Genomic DNA, 17,098 nt, shown 5'->3' with positions numbered 1-17,098 from the left:
TAAGATAAACTTTTCAGAAAAATTACTCTGACTGAATTTTAGGTTTCATTCTAGACCAAATAGTTTTTTATTGTAGTAAATGTTTTCCCCTTTATATGGAACCATTTAAGTGGATGGGAAATGATAGCATAAATAAAAAGATCTTTGACTTCTCTGTTCAGCTTCATCTTCTTTTCTCTTTTTTATAGACATACCTCATTGATGAAATACAATAATTCTCAGAATAGTAAAATATATCATGTTGTGAACTATTTTTTCATGCGATGCAGCCTACTAAGGAGAGATGATTTTTAGAAGATTATCATAAAACCTGGCCATTTATACAACTAAACTTCTTATATTTATTGAGGATAGATTAGAATCTTGGAATGTTAGAGCTGGAAGGTTACCTAGACAAACTTCTTCATATAGGTGAGAAAATTTGCTATCCAGAAAGCTTAAGTTAACCTATCCAGCACTGCTTTACATATACATAAACACATGCATATATATGTACATACATAATCATGTTTATATATATGTTCAAAATTACATATTGGAAATATATATGTATATATACATAACACTACATTATACTATTCTAAATTATACTTTTTGAAAAAAATTCAGTTATTTTATTAGTGATAAATTTTTAATTGCTCCATTTTTTTGAGTTTTTTGTTATTAAAATTTATTTCCTTGAAATGACACATTGAAATTTTAAAATCCAATGCCAATTTATAATTCTCTTACTTATATTTAACTAGGACTTGGAGAAGGACCATATATGCTGGCAAGTTATGGGCAGACTGGCCTTGTTCTGGGGGCCAATATGACCAGTAGGAGTGTTTTCTCTTTGCCAAGAAGTGGTATTCATGGCAATTTATTTTTTATTTTTATGATTACTCCAGGCCTTTTCAAAGAGAAGACATCATGTAAGTATAATTGAAAATAAGAATTTAGTTTTCCATGTACATTTTTTAATTTATTCATTTAGTAAATATTAATAGGGATTTAATATGTTTGTGTCATTGTTCTAAGTGTCCTAGCAGCAGTCACCAATGTTTTTGGTACCAGGGACCAGTTCCATGGAAGACGATTTTTCCACAGACGGGGCAGTGGAGAGAAGAGGGATCGGGAGGGACGGGGAGCGGCTGCCACTCTCCTCCTGCTGTGCGGCCCAGTTCCTAACAGACCACAAACCAGTACTGGTCCTTAGCCCAGGGGCTTGGGGACTGCAGCCCTAAAGGATATAAAATAAAAGATGACATTGGCATATGAACCAGTTATCTCCTTTGTATATATAAAATCATTTCTTTATTGGTGTATATACATTAGAACTGCAATTATTTGATTGAGTTTTTGGTGCCAAGTAAAGTACAACTAAAATTTTCGTAGTATTAATCACAGAACTGAATTAGAAATTCTGGAAAACAATCTACTAATTCCTAACATTTGAAGGATTTTAATGCCAGATTTAAAGTAGTAGAAAAAAATTGTGACTTGATATCAAAGAAACTAAATATTAAGAGCACAAATCAGAGTGTAACAGTCACTCTGTCTACATAAAGTCTGTTACCCTTTACTTGGCCTTGTCTGTCCTGGTTCACTGATAGGTCTTCAGTACCTAGAACCTGGCCCTACATTAACTGGTTTGCATGAGCAAGTCTGTACTTCTTGTATGTCCCTGGTACCTGTTCTGACAGGTGGGAGTTTCCTCTTCTGATCCAGTGAAGCTCAGGCTACATTGTTTCTACGTAGTCTACCCAGAACCATGCATGGCATGTTGCATAAGCTTAGGAAATATTCATTGACTGAATGAATCTGTTTTAACTTGCACTTATTGTAAGAAATCTCCCAATTCTCTGGTTAAATTCTTTCCTGTAAAAAGAACTCCTTTTCTAGTTCTGAAAGCACCTACCACAGTCAAATTCCAATTTATGTTGGTTATATGTTTTTTTCCTCATATAAAAATTTCTTTTATTTTTTACCTCTTCCAGTGTTAAGCAGAGGAACTTACGTTTTTAGGACATAATAAATGCTTTTGAAATCATATTGAATTAGAGAGAGCGCTTCATTTCATGATTTACAATAACTAATGTTTTTAATAGAAAAATCTGAATAGTGTTTATTTAAGACAATCAACTTAAAATCTCAATTAATTTTATATCATGAGTTTTACAAATATCAGGGAAATTTTCAAAGTACATAACAAGAAAGGATGGTAATTCTCCAATGCTTTGTAAAGCCTAATTGCTTATTAGCCATTTGATCATCTATTGGGAAATAGACAATAATGTTGAGCAAATAGTCTTTTCCTGATACAGTAAAATCTCTTGCAAGAACATTTGCTCATTAACAACCCAGTGATATTGAAATGCAGTTGCACACCTAAATTGATCTATTTTTCTGTTCTTGTACTCTTTTCAATCATCTAATTTAGCTGTTTGTACATTTTGTGCATTTATAAATGTTAAAGCTTGCAAATACAAATATATGACCAATTAATCATTTGATTACTTATATAAAACTATACATTCTGTGGTCCTTATTGATATTTCTTTTTTTTTTTTTAACCCAAGGACATAATAAATTATTTCAAAAATGGAAATCACCAGACTGATTTTCATTTGAGATAGCACTGTTATTCACTACATTTAAATACTTACTTTTTCCTTTAGAGATTTCCTAATTGATATCTGAAATCTTTGAGATTGGCATTCATTATTTATGGCAATTTTGTGGTACTAGTTTTTGAACTCTATAAATACATTTTATAATGCCAGTGTTTATCTTCCTTCTCCTGAAAATCTATGTTTTACAGCATTGGCACTTGTTTCCTTGGAATCTGCAGAAAGGCCAAACTACTTTCTCTGTGTCCACGATGATGACACTCTTAGTCTGAAACTGTGGGAGGCAAATGCAGCCTTTCATCAGAGAGCAACATTTTTCCACCATCAGGGCCTCTGGATTCCTGGTTATAGTGCATTTGAGTTATACAGCAAAAAAGGCTTTTTCATCACAGTCACAGATTCTAGTGTCAAAGCCTCGAAATATGATGATTCTGAAGAATTTAAACATTCCAGTAGCTTCAGTATAGAAGGTATGTTTCCTGAGATCTTTAAAAAGGGAATCCATAGGAAAATTTACATTATACAGAATATTTCTCAGTTTTTAATGGTACAGTCATTCTTCCTGTGTATAAGTAGATAGATTGTATGGTCTTAAGTGAGTTTCTTAACCTCTTTATTCCTCAGTTTACTCATTTTTTAAATGGGAGAAATAATAATGCCTACTTTATAGGGTTACTGTATTAAATAAGTTGATGGAAATTGCTTAAATAACCTAAATAACCTATTCTATTATTATTACCCCAATTATTACTATTACTACAATTACCTGGAGTTTGGAATCAGAGCCCACCCATGTCACATGGTTGTCTAGTGTTTGATTCTACCTTTTCTTTCCTAGAAGACAACTTCTACTTAATCTGATTCTTAGCAATAAGTACAGCATGTTTATCTCTGTTCTTCGAATACAAGGGTGTCTGGTTTCATTGACCTCTGCAAGATTTCCCTAGCTCAGCAGAAGCCTCATCTTATTTCTAGAGATTTTTAGAGGTCTATCGCTACTGAATTTTCTGAGTTTCATAAAGCAATCTTCACTTCTTTATGCAATGTTTAAAAGTCATGCTTTGTTTTTAAAATCTAGAGCTTGATATCTTCCTTGAGTTTCCCAAACAAATTGTTTCATCCTAGTCAACCCTCCTAGAGCAGTTTGAGAGAGCTAAGAATTTGCCTTTTCTGGTGTGGATAAATTTCTGCAAACCTATCTAATCTTTAGATTTTAGAAAATCCAAATTGAGATTGAAAATTTTGCCTATAGAATAGAGTTCCTGTGTGCAAAGTTTCCTAAGTCTGGCAGGAGATTTCGCACAAACCCAGCTGCCAAAGTTCTGTAAGCATTCTTACTCTGGCAAGGGGCTCAAAGCCGAGCCAAAGGAGCCCTAATACCTCTACCACTTGCATTTCTTAGGTCTAGTACAGTGAGATACACCACTCGTATGTCAAATCAGGCAAAACAACTTTGTTCCTTATACATAGGCAGCAAGAATCAACAAAAGACTAGGGTCTATTCTGGGCCAGTCCTCCAAGGCTCAGGAAAGCTGCCTGGGGCAAATGGAGTCTTGTCTGTGTGTTTCTCGTATTGCACCACAGCTGAAGGACTCCCTAAAAGCACTCTGCTCTGGATTTTATACCCTGAGTGCCACTGGGATCACTGAGTACAAACTTTGCAGGTCATCATGTTCTAGAAGGAATGAGGACAGAGGCTGCTGGGCTGTTCCAGATAGTTCCTCCTTATCTGAAGACAATGTATTACTGCGACATTCTATCCAGTTGTTCTGAAAACTGCAAGTAGGAGGAAAAGAGCTGGATCAGCCAAGGTTATCCAGGGGCCTGTCCTCCTTCACTGTGCTCTTGAGAAAAAGAGTCATTGACATGTTTACACAACATTCCATAAGAGTAGATGTAATATTTTTATATGAATTTACTTAAAGTTGAACTTTTCTGTCTACTCTAGAAATCTGCTCTCTTAGAACTAGACCTAGCAGTGCCACCTGAGGTTTAGAGAACTTCAGCCAATAGCATCATCAGAATCTCAGAAACGGATCTTTGTGGGCTTCCTAAACCTAGGAAACGCTAAGGGTCTACTCTAGTCTTGGAACCAGGCATCCCTCAGGACCCGTGAGCCCAATAACTCAAGTTTAGCAGTTACTTTAATCTTTAGATGCATAGGTACTTTCCAAAAAGATTTATTTTCCTTGCCTTTGGAGTTGAATTCTGTATCCAAAGTATAAGAAACATACTTGCTTCCTGACTTTTATCCTTATCCTCTTGTTCAGAGATAGCCTTGAACTGCCACCAAAGAACTTCTCTATGCTGCAGGAAGGGAAGAGTATAAGCAGAGTTTGTAGGAGAAAAATCTTCAATAAAGGGAGGTTTTATAATTATAAGCATGTATTATTCAAATCCATCCTTTTTTTGTATTCAACAATACTTGTCATGTACAAGGCAATGTGCTAAGTATTGTGAGTAGAAAATGATGGAACATTTTCTCTAGATTCAAGGACATGAATTGTGTGTTTGGTCTTGCTATTGTCCTAAATGTTTGAAGTTGGCAAGTCACTTGGCTGCTGTGAGCCTTACTTTCTTCATTTATAAATTAAAAATAATACCTACTCAACAGGGTTGTTGCAAGATAAAATGGAATAATGGACAGGATAAAATAGAATAATGGACAAAAAATTACTTTGCAAAATTAAAATTCCAAACAAGTGTTTGGTATTATTATGATGTGAATATCAGTGAACACCCACTCAACATAGAAAAAGGAAGAAGATTTTGAGTTTTCCTTAGCCTTCTCCAACCTCTCTTAAAAAATTATTGGAAGATAGAATTACATTCAGATATTTAACCTGAGCACAAAATGTGATCACCAAACAATTACGATGCTTTTTTCTTTAGGTCTGTCTTCTCATAGCATATGGTCAAAGCGGAGTCAAACACTAGAAGGATTCATGTCATAAGTTGCTAGTTTTCAAGCTGTGAAATAAAAATGTACACAATCTAAACTTTACTGATTTCCCAGAAATCCAGGTAGCTGTGCCTTACAGGAGGATGTGTGAATGGAGGTATGAACCTTGTGCCATTCCCTGTTTTAAAACGTGTAGTGACCCTGAAGCCCTAGCGTGTACATTTCTTCCACCGTAAGTAATTATTTACCAATAAATGATCAAATTCAAGTTTTAGCAGATTCTGTTCCCAGTGATTTTTTTGGGGGGCGGGGGGCAGGTTCAAAATGGCCATTCTCAAGAAAAATTTGTGTTTACTATATACTCATTCATGAATTTATTTCATTTAAATCAAGAAATAGTTATTGATGGTCTTCTATGTGCCAAGAATTCTTCCTGCTGCAAGGGATACAGTACTGAACAAAATAAACAAGTACCTTCCCTTATGGGGCTTACATATTGTTGGGTTGAGCAGAAAATAGACAAATATAAACATAGATGTATAATGCAGCATTTAGATGGTCATATGTGTTAGGGAGAAAAATAAAGGAAGGTAAGGGAGACAGAGCATAAGGCATGTGTGTATGTGTTTCCATTAATATCAGTGGTCAGGGAAGAACACCCTGACAAGCTGACATCTGGTCAGAGACCCAGAGGGAGTGAGGGGACTGCCCGTGGGGATATCTGGGGAGGAGCCTTTCAATCCGAGAACAGTGTGAAGGTCCTGGCATGGAAATGTGTTTGGTGTGTTTAAGGATAAACAAGGTCGCCATTGGCCATTAGTTAGGGCAAAATAAATAAAGTTGAGAGAGTTAGGATATAAGAACAGAGAATCCTTGTGGTGCGCAAATCAGATAAGGCCTTGTAGCCTGTTGTAAGGACTTTGTCTTTTACTCTGAGCAAAATGGGCAACCTGGGTGTATTTTAGGAAGAGGAGTGACATGATCTGGTTTATGTTTCAAAGAGTTTATTTTGGTTACTGTATTGAGAATGGACTGTTGGGAAGGGGAAGGACAGGGCAAAATTGTTTAGTAATACAAGAGATAAAGGGGACTGATGAAAATGGTGGCCCTGGAGGTTATGAGAAGTGAGCAGATTTAATATCAGTTATGAGAGAAAGAGGAGTTAAGGACTCAAGTTTTGGCCTCAGAAATTATTAAGTGAAACCATATGAAGTTGCCATTGTTGTAGTCAAAACTGGCCAAATATAAGCAATTTCAAATAATTTGATGTAATAGAAGGACTGAGTTGCCATTTACTGAGCTAAGCAAGATGTTAGGAGGAGCAGCTTGGAGGAAAAGTCAGGAATTTGGTTTTGAGGATTTTAAATTGAGATGGAAAATTGTTTATTGGATTTAGCAACCTGGAGAATAGGAGGAGGCAAAATGGAGACAGAGAGTGTAAACCATTTTCTTTCTTTCTTTCTTTTTTTTTTTTGAGTTTGCTGTAAAGGAGAACCAAGAAATGGATCAATTGTAGGAGGAAATTTTTTTAAGAGAATCATTTTACATTAAACACCATGAGCTTCTTATTCTATGGCGAACATGGGCTCAGAACAAAAGTTCTGAGCATGTCAATATGTAAGACCCAGCCCCTCTCTCATGTAGCTCACAGTCTTTAGGATGGAGACAGAAAAAAAAGTAGCTAATGACAATACAGGAAAGAAATCTAGAGGAATAACAACAACTGACATATGTAGCTATTTACAGTATAACACAAACAAGTTATAGTACTTTACGGTACTGTGCTAAGTACTGTAAAATGGGTAATCTAATTGTTCCCATTTTCAGAGGAGAAAACCAACGAAGGCACAGAGAAGTCACACAATTTGCCCTGCATCATACAGTTTGTATGCAGTGGAGCCAGGGTTTGGACTGCTATACCCTGTTGCATATCAGAGAGAAGAAAGTGATGTATCTATTTTCTTAAAAATAGCCAATTTTTTTTTTCTGAAAAGAAGTCTTCACCAGTCAGTTGGACTTCTTGCATTCAAAAATGTATTTCCTGCCTCTTCCGGTAGCCATGAAGAGGATAGGGTGCAACAGTGGCCCCACGGAGAGGCTTAGCAACTAGCAACGGGGAGCCCATGGGGAGAAGGAAGGACGAGAGCAGAGGACACAGCGGGCCCAGGCATAGTGGAGGAAATTGAGCTATATTCTGAAATGGCATTTGGCTGGTTTATTACTTCTAATGACATAACCAGTCTCTGAGATGGCTGAAACCAGATCCTTAAAACTTCCAGTTTATTGGCCTTTAGCTGTCTCTAAGTTTCTCTTTTTGTATGGTTGGGATGCAGAGAAGAGACTCAGCATGAAACCTCCTCCCCACCGTGATGTTTCTCATCTCCACCTTCATTTCTATCTCCTGTCTACTTCCCCTGTGCCAAGGTGCCTAATTATTGCTCCTTGTACTTGCAGCCCTGAGGGGAGACTCAGGTACTGAGCAGGGGCTTTAACATGCTTCTGTACCCGTCCTCCAAGTCCCAATAGAACCACCACCCTTGTTCTAAATGATTGTACTTTCTGGCACATAGCAAATGTTAAAAATAAAAATATCTTGTGAAAATGAGAACTTTTCTGAGAAAAGGTGCCAAGTAGCATACCCTAGAGCACATATGAAAATACAGTTATTCCTATTATATAATATACCTATTATAAGAACAGTTCTGCATCTGAGGCATTATATTTATCACTTAGAAATGTAGTAGATTACCAGCTGGATGGCAAAACAAAGAGAAATGTGTTATGTGTGTCTGAAGGTATTTTAAAGGAGAAAGTTAATGGTTTTTGAAAAGTATTTTAAGAGTTTGGCTGTGCTTTTTATGTGCATAAAACAACTACAGAATAATTGAGTTGCATAAAAAATTGATGTTGACTTAATTTGATGACAGCAAACTAGTCCTAGTCTTTCAGCAATCCAGTAACTTTAATTTTTTCTTTTTTTCTCCGACATCACAAAGTTTAGAGTAGAACAGGAATATCATATACTGGTTAAAGTTTTATTATTCAAATTCATTTTATGAAATAAACAAGTGGTCATATAAGCTAAACTGTTTATGTGGGAAGAAATCATTTGGGAAGGAAGTATCCAAGAGATCGTTAAATGTGTCTCATTAAGCCTCATTAAGACAGAAATTATTAATAGCTTTTCTTCATATTTAAAAAGTGCTGCCTGGATCTGCCTCCAGGCACAAATGCCCTCTGGTGGCAACACTTACCTCTAGTGTCAAGTTAGTTTGTTTCCATCCTAAATGAAAAGAAGCCTTGAACATTTTTAGTCCAAATTCTTTACAGATGAAGCAATTGGAAATATTTTTAAAATGTTAAAAATATTGTTATAAACTGCTGGGGTATTCTAGAGGCAGATAAACAAGCCTTTTTATAATAATATTTGCATGAATTCTCTGCAGTATGTATGTATAGAGTAATTAGACATGGTTCTACTCAAAGGATTCCATTTATTTCCTTTGAATTAGAATAAATTGGATTCTGAGGAGAATGTAATCTTAGTGCTTATTTTGGCATCATTCCTCTAGAAGAAAGATATTCTGATAGCCCCTCCTGTCTTTGGCCCACAATATGGCTTCTTGAAATTTGAGACTCTCCCTTGGTTTTTTGTGCTACACCCAAAGACTGGGGGTTCTTACCAAGGCCAGACATCCTGGAGCTTGGAACTGGGTCTCCTCAGGCTGGTATACAGCCATCTCCTCCCAGGGCACTGCCACAAATATGGGCCTTAACACTCTTGAGAACTGTAGCCTCTGCCCCTCCCCTTCCCCATTCTCAAAGAACTGCAACCTTGTCACACCGCTATTTCTTCTACCTAGAGATCTCTAATATCTTTTCAATAAGTTTCTGACTCAGTAATAGGTAGGGAAGGCCACTGAAGTTGCTGGTTTTGTTCTGGAAGCATCCACACGGCAAGGATAGTCAAAGAGCATGTCAATCAGTCTGGATGTGAAGAGAGTATAGGAGTGGGAAGTAACAGTGCAACAGATACAAATTAAAATCTCAATAAATAATTCTACATTTGCAGTGATTTGTTGAACATGGCCTTAGTGTGTCCCTCCATAAGTGTATAGTTTGAATGTTCTGCTTTCAAATTCTGTCTGCCTTATTCATAATGATATTCCCTTATCATCGCTAGCTTATGATTTTATAAAATGAAGTAGATTGGAGTGGTAGCAAATGGAGCACACCTTGGTGCTTGACAAGAGGATAGAAGAATTTGGGGAAGAATATATCTTAGTTGCATATGTTAAATACAGTTTCTTTCTCTTTTTTTTTTTGTATTTCAAACTTTTTTTACTTTTTTTTTTTCATATAAAGGGTTGAAGGATGCCTGCCTTACTGCCCTAAAAATATGATCCTTGATGAGGTCACCCTCAAATGTGTGTATCCAGGAGACTGTAAGTGTGAACTTTGCTTAATTTACTCTGAACAATGAAACACTTGCATATTTTTCTCTATGAGGCAAGTGATTGTAAGCAGAAGCTTTAGGCAGGTAATAAACTCTTATAAGATTCTTCTTCAATATCCCTTCCACAGTTTTTTTTTTGTTCCTAATTACTTTCTAATCCATATAAATCTTCCCTCTAATATCTGTCGTGTTTTCTCTCTTGAAACATTTTCCTTGAAGGTAAAGAACTCTGTACGAATTCTATGTGTCTCACTTTGAGAAAACACAGATTAAGAAACAGAATCTTTGTTTCTTTGTAGGCATACCTGTGATTCCCACAGAAGCAGCATTAATGCCACCAGAGAAGCCAACCGTACCCATGTTTACAGGTATTGTTACAATATTGGACATTAAAATTAGCATTATGTAATTAAGTCTTGGCACGCTGATCACGGCTACTATTATTAGTACTGTCCTATCCACTAGGAAACCCAGCAGTCATTTTTGCTCCATCAGAGAGCTGTTCACTGACTCCACATGCTGCATTTTCTGACTGGCTTTTGTACGTATCCACCTCTTTCTGCATTTCTGGTGGTATAGATTATAGGAGTTTCCTCACATCTAAAAACCTGAAACCTAAATCTAGAATTTAGGTGGTACTATACCCTGCTTACATTTTCACAGTGATTGACTTTGTTCTAATGAGACGTAGATGTAAATCAAGGTTTCCTTTTGTGCCTCCGTTTTGAGTTTTGTGTTCTGCCCCAGGCTCTGGAGGCCTGTGCTCCTCTTCTCGCTTCCTTCCTTCACTATGAAACTTGCCTCAGGGAAGGATTTAATAAATCCATTCACAGTGAGGCCTGACAAACTTCATGTGTTATTTCTGCAGGGATTAGAATTTAGAAATGTTCAAGTTCAGATATTTATTCTTTCAATTTATTCAACAGGCTTTAATTGAGCATCAGCTGTGTCAGGCACTGTCCCGGCACTAGATGGGGCAGTGAGGTAAGAAAGTCAGAGCCTCTATCCTGAAACAGCTAATAGTCAGGAGGCGATTGTAACATTACAGTAGGGGTAAGTGCAAGAGGCACGCAGGAAAGGTATTATACTTGTTTTAGAGGTATAATCTCAGAATGGTAGTAGAATATAGAAGTTAGATTGGCTAGGAGAAGGAGGAAACGTGTTTCACTAGAAAGGACAACATGCTGAAAGTTCTGGAAGTGAGAGTCATGTCACCTGAAGGACTTCAAGTAGGTCAGTGTGTCTTGAATATGCAATGTGAGGGGAATTGCACCAAGACATGGAATGGAAGAGCTTATCAGTGGCAGATCACAAAGGGTCTGTGGGAAGACATTTGGATTTTTTTTTAAAGACAATAATAGCCTCACTACAGCCATTACTTATGCCACTGTTTATCTTATTAGCTACTATTTATTGAGTACTTACTATGTGCTAGGCATTACACTAAGCTCTTGGCATTTGTTTAATTTTTATAAGAGCCCTCTGAGAGAGGTGTTACCACCCTTACAGAGAAAAGGAATTGCTCTTCTGTTGTAAAATTTTGGCATCATTAAATTTGGTATAGTTTAAGGCATGTTTTGAGAGGAGTACTTTACCTACGTTGTTTAATCTATAGAGGGAATAAGTCTACAAAATAAGACTGTATATCCTAACACCTGGGGCAGAGACCATTAATTCTTTTAAGTACTGCTATCTACTTTGAGTTCTCTAATATACCCCAAATTAATATTTAACACATATCTCAAATGTCTAAAACTATGTAAACCATTACAATCCATATTCAGGGGATATGGACTATATTCCATGACCCTCAAAGGTAAGAAAAGTAAAGCTATTTCTATTCATAGATGACATGGTCTTATATATAGATTATCCTAAGGAATCCACTAAAACCTGTTAGCAATAATAAATGAGTTCAGCAAAGTTGCAGAATATGAGATCAATATACAAAAAAAATTGTATTTCTATATCCTAGCAATGAACAATCTGAAAATTAAACGAAGAAAACAATTCCATTTATAGTAGTATCAAAAAAGAATAAAATATGTAGGAATATATTTAGCAAAAGAAGTTAAGGCTTGTACAATGAAAGCTACAAAACATTATTGAAAGAATTAAGAAGCTTACAATAAATAGGGAGAAATCCCCTGTTCATAGATTGGAAGAGTTAATATTGTTAAAATAGCAGTACTCTCAAATTTGATATAAATATAATACAATACCTATCAAAATATCAGTTACCTCTTTGTGGAAATAGATAAAGTGACCCTAAATTTATATGGAAATACAAGGAAGCTCTAATAGCCAAAGCAATCTTGAAAGAAAAGAACAATGCTGGAGGGCTCACACTTCTCAATTTCAAAACTTACCAGATGTAGTTATCAAGACAGTTTGGCTATTATAAATCTACACCCAGACAATGCTTATAACCCTTTGATGATTTTAGATAACAATGAACTCCTTCACTGTTAAGACCAAAGAACCGCCCAGTCATTAGAATATTCCATGACTTTGTGCTTATATTAGACTAGAACTTTGTCTCTTCTTTGTCTAAATGTTTATGATGATGGAAATGAAGATATTTAAGACTGTATTAAATATCACATTCTCTAGATGATGCAAAATCTAAGATATCATAAACATTGCTCATAAGACTCAGGAATGGAAATTTTTGTTCTACTTGTTCTGCAAGTTAGAAACTATTAAATAAGTACAAAATGAGGGTTATTTGTAGAATTTATTTAACTAAAAGTAGATTTTCTTATGTCGTTGTGGTAGGCTGAATAATGGTCCTCCAAAAATTTCCATGTTTTAATCCCCAGAATTTGTAAATATGTGACTTCATATGGCAAACAGACGTTGCAGATGTGGCTAAAGTAAGATGTTCACTAGTTTATACCTGGACCTTGAGATGGAGAAATTATCTTGGAATGTCCATGAGGGCCCAATGTAATCACAAGTGTCTTTATAAGAGGGAGGCAGGAGGGTCAGAGTCAGAGAAGATGATGTGACAACAGAATCAGAGGATACAGAAAGGTAGTGGGAGAGAGAGAAAGAGATTTGATTTGAAGATACTATGTTGTGGTTTTGAAGATGAAGAAAGGGATTATGAGCCATGTTCAGGTAGTCCATAGAAGCTGGAAGACACAAAAAAACTCAGATTTTTCCCTTAGAGGCTTCACTATCTTGATTTTAGGACTTCTTTTTTAAAAATCAATTATTTATTTATTTAAATTTACAAATATAAATTGTATATGTTTATTGTGTACATGTTGCTTTGAAATGTGTATACATTTTGGAATGGCTACATTGAGCTCCATAGCTGCAAAATAATAAATTGATGTTGTTTTTAGCCACAAAATTTGTGGTAATTTGTTACAGCAGCAATAGAAAACTAATGCAGTCATTTCTTAATGCTAATGGACCAATGGACACTGAAATTACAGCTAAGGACAATTTCAGCCATTTATTTTTATCTCTTCTTTAGTTCTTCAGGCTATTTTAGAAATCCCTCTAGTACTGACAAAAAGTTTTAGAAAGTGCCTTACAGACATGTTTACCAATCACATCTTCCTTTTCCATGGGTCACCCGTGCACCACACCCACCAACTGAGGTCTCCACGAGATCCATAGCATTATCCATTCTGCTTGCAAGGAACGTACTCTCGACATTCACCAATGTAAAAGAGTCAACCTCACTATTTTTTCAAACACGGGCAACAAAATTTGTAACTCTGGAGGAATCGTTAGTGATACCATGGATATTTTTACCTGTTCAGACAATTGTGTTGACCCCGTTAAGATCCTGAAGATGTTTATATAATAGAATGATGTTTAGAAGCCATAGCTCTGGAATCAGAACTCCTGAGTTTGAATTCTTCCTCTGCCACTTACCAGACTTACTTAGTTTCTTTATCTATAAAATGACAGTAATATTAGTAATGATTTCAAAGGATTCTGTGGAGGACTCAATAAAATAATCTATATAAAATTTCTTAGCACAGTTTCTGTCGCATATAAATTCCATAAACGGTAGCTTACCATTCTAGTAACGGGGATTGCATCTTCATTTTTAACAGGTCCAGAAATGATTACTCCACTGGAAATCACTGTGTTTGACATGCTGACACCCACGACAGGTTTGGAATGTGAGGTGGGACTGGGCAATCTCTTCCAGTTACTTGTCATTTCTGTATATCATCTACTTAAATTTCTGTAATTATCCTAATACTTCCAAACTTCTTTTGGTATGCTCTCTAGTCTGTCTTTGCTAAAGGATAATAAAAAATATGTATTACATTATACCAGTTGTGTTTTTGTAACTGACTCAGATATTTCTTATTAATTAACTTCTGGTGACACTAAGAAAAACAAATAAAACTGAAATAAGATCTTAGGTGTGATCTCCTAATAAAGATTTATCTAGTGTGGGCTTCTCTGTAAATTAAGCATTCATAAAATATTTATTAAGCAGCTACTAAATGTCACACACTATGCAAGGTGATAAAGATGCATTGGTAAGCAAAAAAGATAAAAGTCATTGTCTCCTAGAGTTAGTTGTTTTCTCCACTGAGACTTGAGCAGCTATCTTCTTACTTCAAATATGTGACTCATTCTGATTAATTATTTATTCAAACAATATTTGTTTAGCACCATTTCTGGCCTGGCACTATTCGGGTGCCGTGGAAAAGATATAAAAACAGGAAAAAAATCCTTGCCTTTCTGGAGTTTACATTCTATTGGAGTTTCTGAGGTTGCCAATAAGCAAAATGAACTACTAGGTCATATAAAATGTTAGAAGGTGCTGCTCAGGAGAAAAATAAAACTATTTTCAATAAGATGGTCAGAAAATATTCACTGATAAGGTGACTTTAGAATAAAATATCTGAAGACGTTGAGAGCATAAACAATGCAGAGACCAGGACAACAATGTTTCAGGCAGAGGCACCAGAAAGTGCAAAGGCCCTGGGTTAAGAATGTACTTAACATATTAAAAGAATAACAAGGGACCATTAATTAAGGAAGGAATAAAAGAGTAGAAAATAAAGTAGATTATGGAAGACTTTGTAGACCATTATAAAGACTGTTTTTTTTTTTTTATTATTCTACATGACCCAGGAAGACACTGTATATTTTTGAGGCAAGAAATTATATGATCTGATTTGCTTCAGGATTATTTTGGCTGCTGTGTTGTGAGTAAGGTGTAAAGAGACAACAGAACCAGTAGGAGGCTATTGTAGGAATTTAGACAAGAGATGATGGTGGTGGTCTATTCCAGGTGATGGTAGCAGAGACAGTGAGAAATGCCTGGATCCTGGATGTATTTTGAAGGTAGAAGTCACAGAATTTGCTGAAGGATTAGATGTAGGGTGTGAATGAATGAGAAGCATTAAAGATTCTAAGATTTTTTTTCCTTGAGTAACTGAAGGATTGGCGTTAACCAGCCTGGAGACATTGCGGGAAGTAAAGGTCTAGGGTAGATGTAATCATGAGTTCAGTTTGGCCATGTAACTTTGAGATTAGTCATGGACATCAAAAAGTTGTGGAGGTACAGATCTAGTGGACATATATTGAGTATAGGACAGAGGTCATGCTAAGAAAATTTTGGGAATTCTCAGTGGATAAGTGGTATTTAAAGTTATGAAACTGGATGAGATCTCAAGGGAGTGTATAGATAAAGAAATGAAGAGGTCCACTACAACTTTAATAGATTGAAAAAAGATAGCAAACATGCAAAAAATATTAACCAGTGGAATAGGCCAAAATAGATGATCTGGAATCCAAGGAAAGAAAATAATGTGATTATAACTTTTGAGAAATCTACCACTTACTTATTTCTTACTGGTTTATCTGGAAGTTTTGAGCTATATATAAAAATTAATTTATAATGATACTATGTAGGTACTATCAAATTGATGTCATTTATGAATTTTTAATGAAACATTGGTGTGATATTAAGTTATAATTTTTAAGCTGACATTAACAGAAGTTATATTCATATACTGGCTTTACACAGCATAATATGAAAAATCAGCTGCCACTGTATAAGTCTGCTTGCAAAATGCTAATCTGGAGAATTTAGAAGACTTTGTTTTTGTTCAGATGTCGGAGTATAAGGCCAATTCTAATATCAAATCAATATTTAAGTAAAGCTTAAATTAAGTACACATTGAGTATTGTAAAGAGGGTACATAAAAAAAAAGTTGTAGTGAAATTGTAATTCTTTGTCTTTCAAAAGTTTTTATATTTAAGAAATGTATACTATAGCAATGTGAATGTGAAGTTAAAAAATCATTTGAAAACACTAGTTGAGAATTGGAAAAACCCACTAATTTTCCTCTTTTTATTAACAGCCTCAGCAGTTTGATCCTGTTTACAATTGCAGCCAATATATATGCCTTAATATGGAATGGAAGTTGTACAACTGGTCTCTTAATTGCCCAAAGGCCTTGGAAATGCCTGACTGTGGTTTCCGGGGAAGGCCTGTTCAAGTGAACACTGATATCTGCTGCCCTGAGTGGGAATGTCCTTGTAAGTTTGCATTTCTTAATTAGTGATCAGTTTTTTAATCAGGGAAGATTGTTATTTTTTTGAACCTATCGCCTCAGCAAGTCATTGTTTTTGAGCTTTCTTCACTTGATTTCCAATTTTTGTTCTCAGTTGTAACTTTTAGAGTTGCTTCTTGTCAAATATAAAAATATTTTTATAAGATTTTTTAAAAAAGAGCAATATTTACTAAAAATACAAATAGTTAATAGACTGAATCCAGTCTCCACCATTTTTTTTAGGTCGGTGTTCCATGTTGTCAGAACTGAGCATTATTACATTTGATGGAAACAATGCAGCATTATATAGTATGGCTTCTTATATCTTAGTAAGAATTCCTGGGGAAATTATAGTTGCCCATATTGAAAAATGTTCCATGAATCAGGTAGGCTATAATCCATTTTTGCAGTTATTTCTTTATAAATCTGTAGCTGATGCATATTGCAACATCATGGATTCTCAGAGTAGAAAGGAGTTCAAGAACTCACTGAGATTGATCTTCTTATACTTAAACCAAAAAAGGTTTCCTGTGAATATATTTAGAGGTATATAACATTAATCCAAACAATATTTTAAAAAGTC

The 17,098-nt window shown here is 35.5% G+C and overlaps 1 protein-coding gene across 1 annotated transcript in view; it reads left to right on the top strand.

The window, feature by feature from the left end:
* Window positions 1–17,098, top strand: part of OTOGL (otogelin like) — a 133,300-nt gene that overhangs the window by 86,993 nt on the left and 29,209 nt on the right. The window contains exons 32-39 of the mRNA XM_045553306.1: window positions 747–914; window positions 2,804–3,082; window positions 5,629–5,746; window positions 9,880–9,959; window positions 10,270–10,338; window positions 14,050–14,123; window positions 16,324–16,501; window positions 16,759–16,901. Coding sequence (XP_045409262.1) covers window positions 747–914; window positions 2,804–3,082; window positions 5,629–5,746; window positions 9,880–9,959; window positions 10,270–10,338; window positions 14,050–14,123; window positions 16,324–16,501; window positions 16,759–16,901 — 1,109 coding nt within the window. The remainder of the gene's footprint in view (window positions 1–746; window positions 915–2,803; window positions 3,083–5,628; window positions 5,747–9,879; window positions 9,960–10,269; window positions 10,339–14,049; window positions 14,124–16,323; window positions 16,502–16,758; window positions 16,902–17,098) is intronic.

The sequence above is a fragment of the Lemur catta genome, chromosome 6, assembly GCF_020740605.2.
Source record: "Lemur catta isolate mLemCat1 chromosome 6, mLemCat1.pri, whole genome shotgun sequence".
NCBI lineage: Eukaryota > Metazoa > Chordata > Mammalia > Primates > Lemuridae > Lemur > Lemur catta.
The sequence above is the reverse complement of the archived record's forward strand: the minus strand, read 5'-3'. Positions and strand labels throughout refer to the sequence as shown.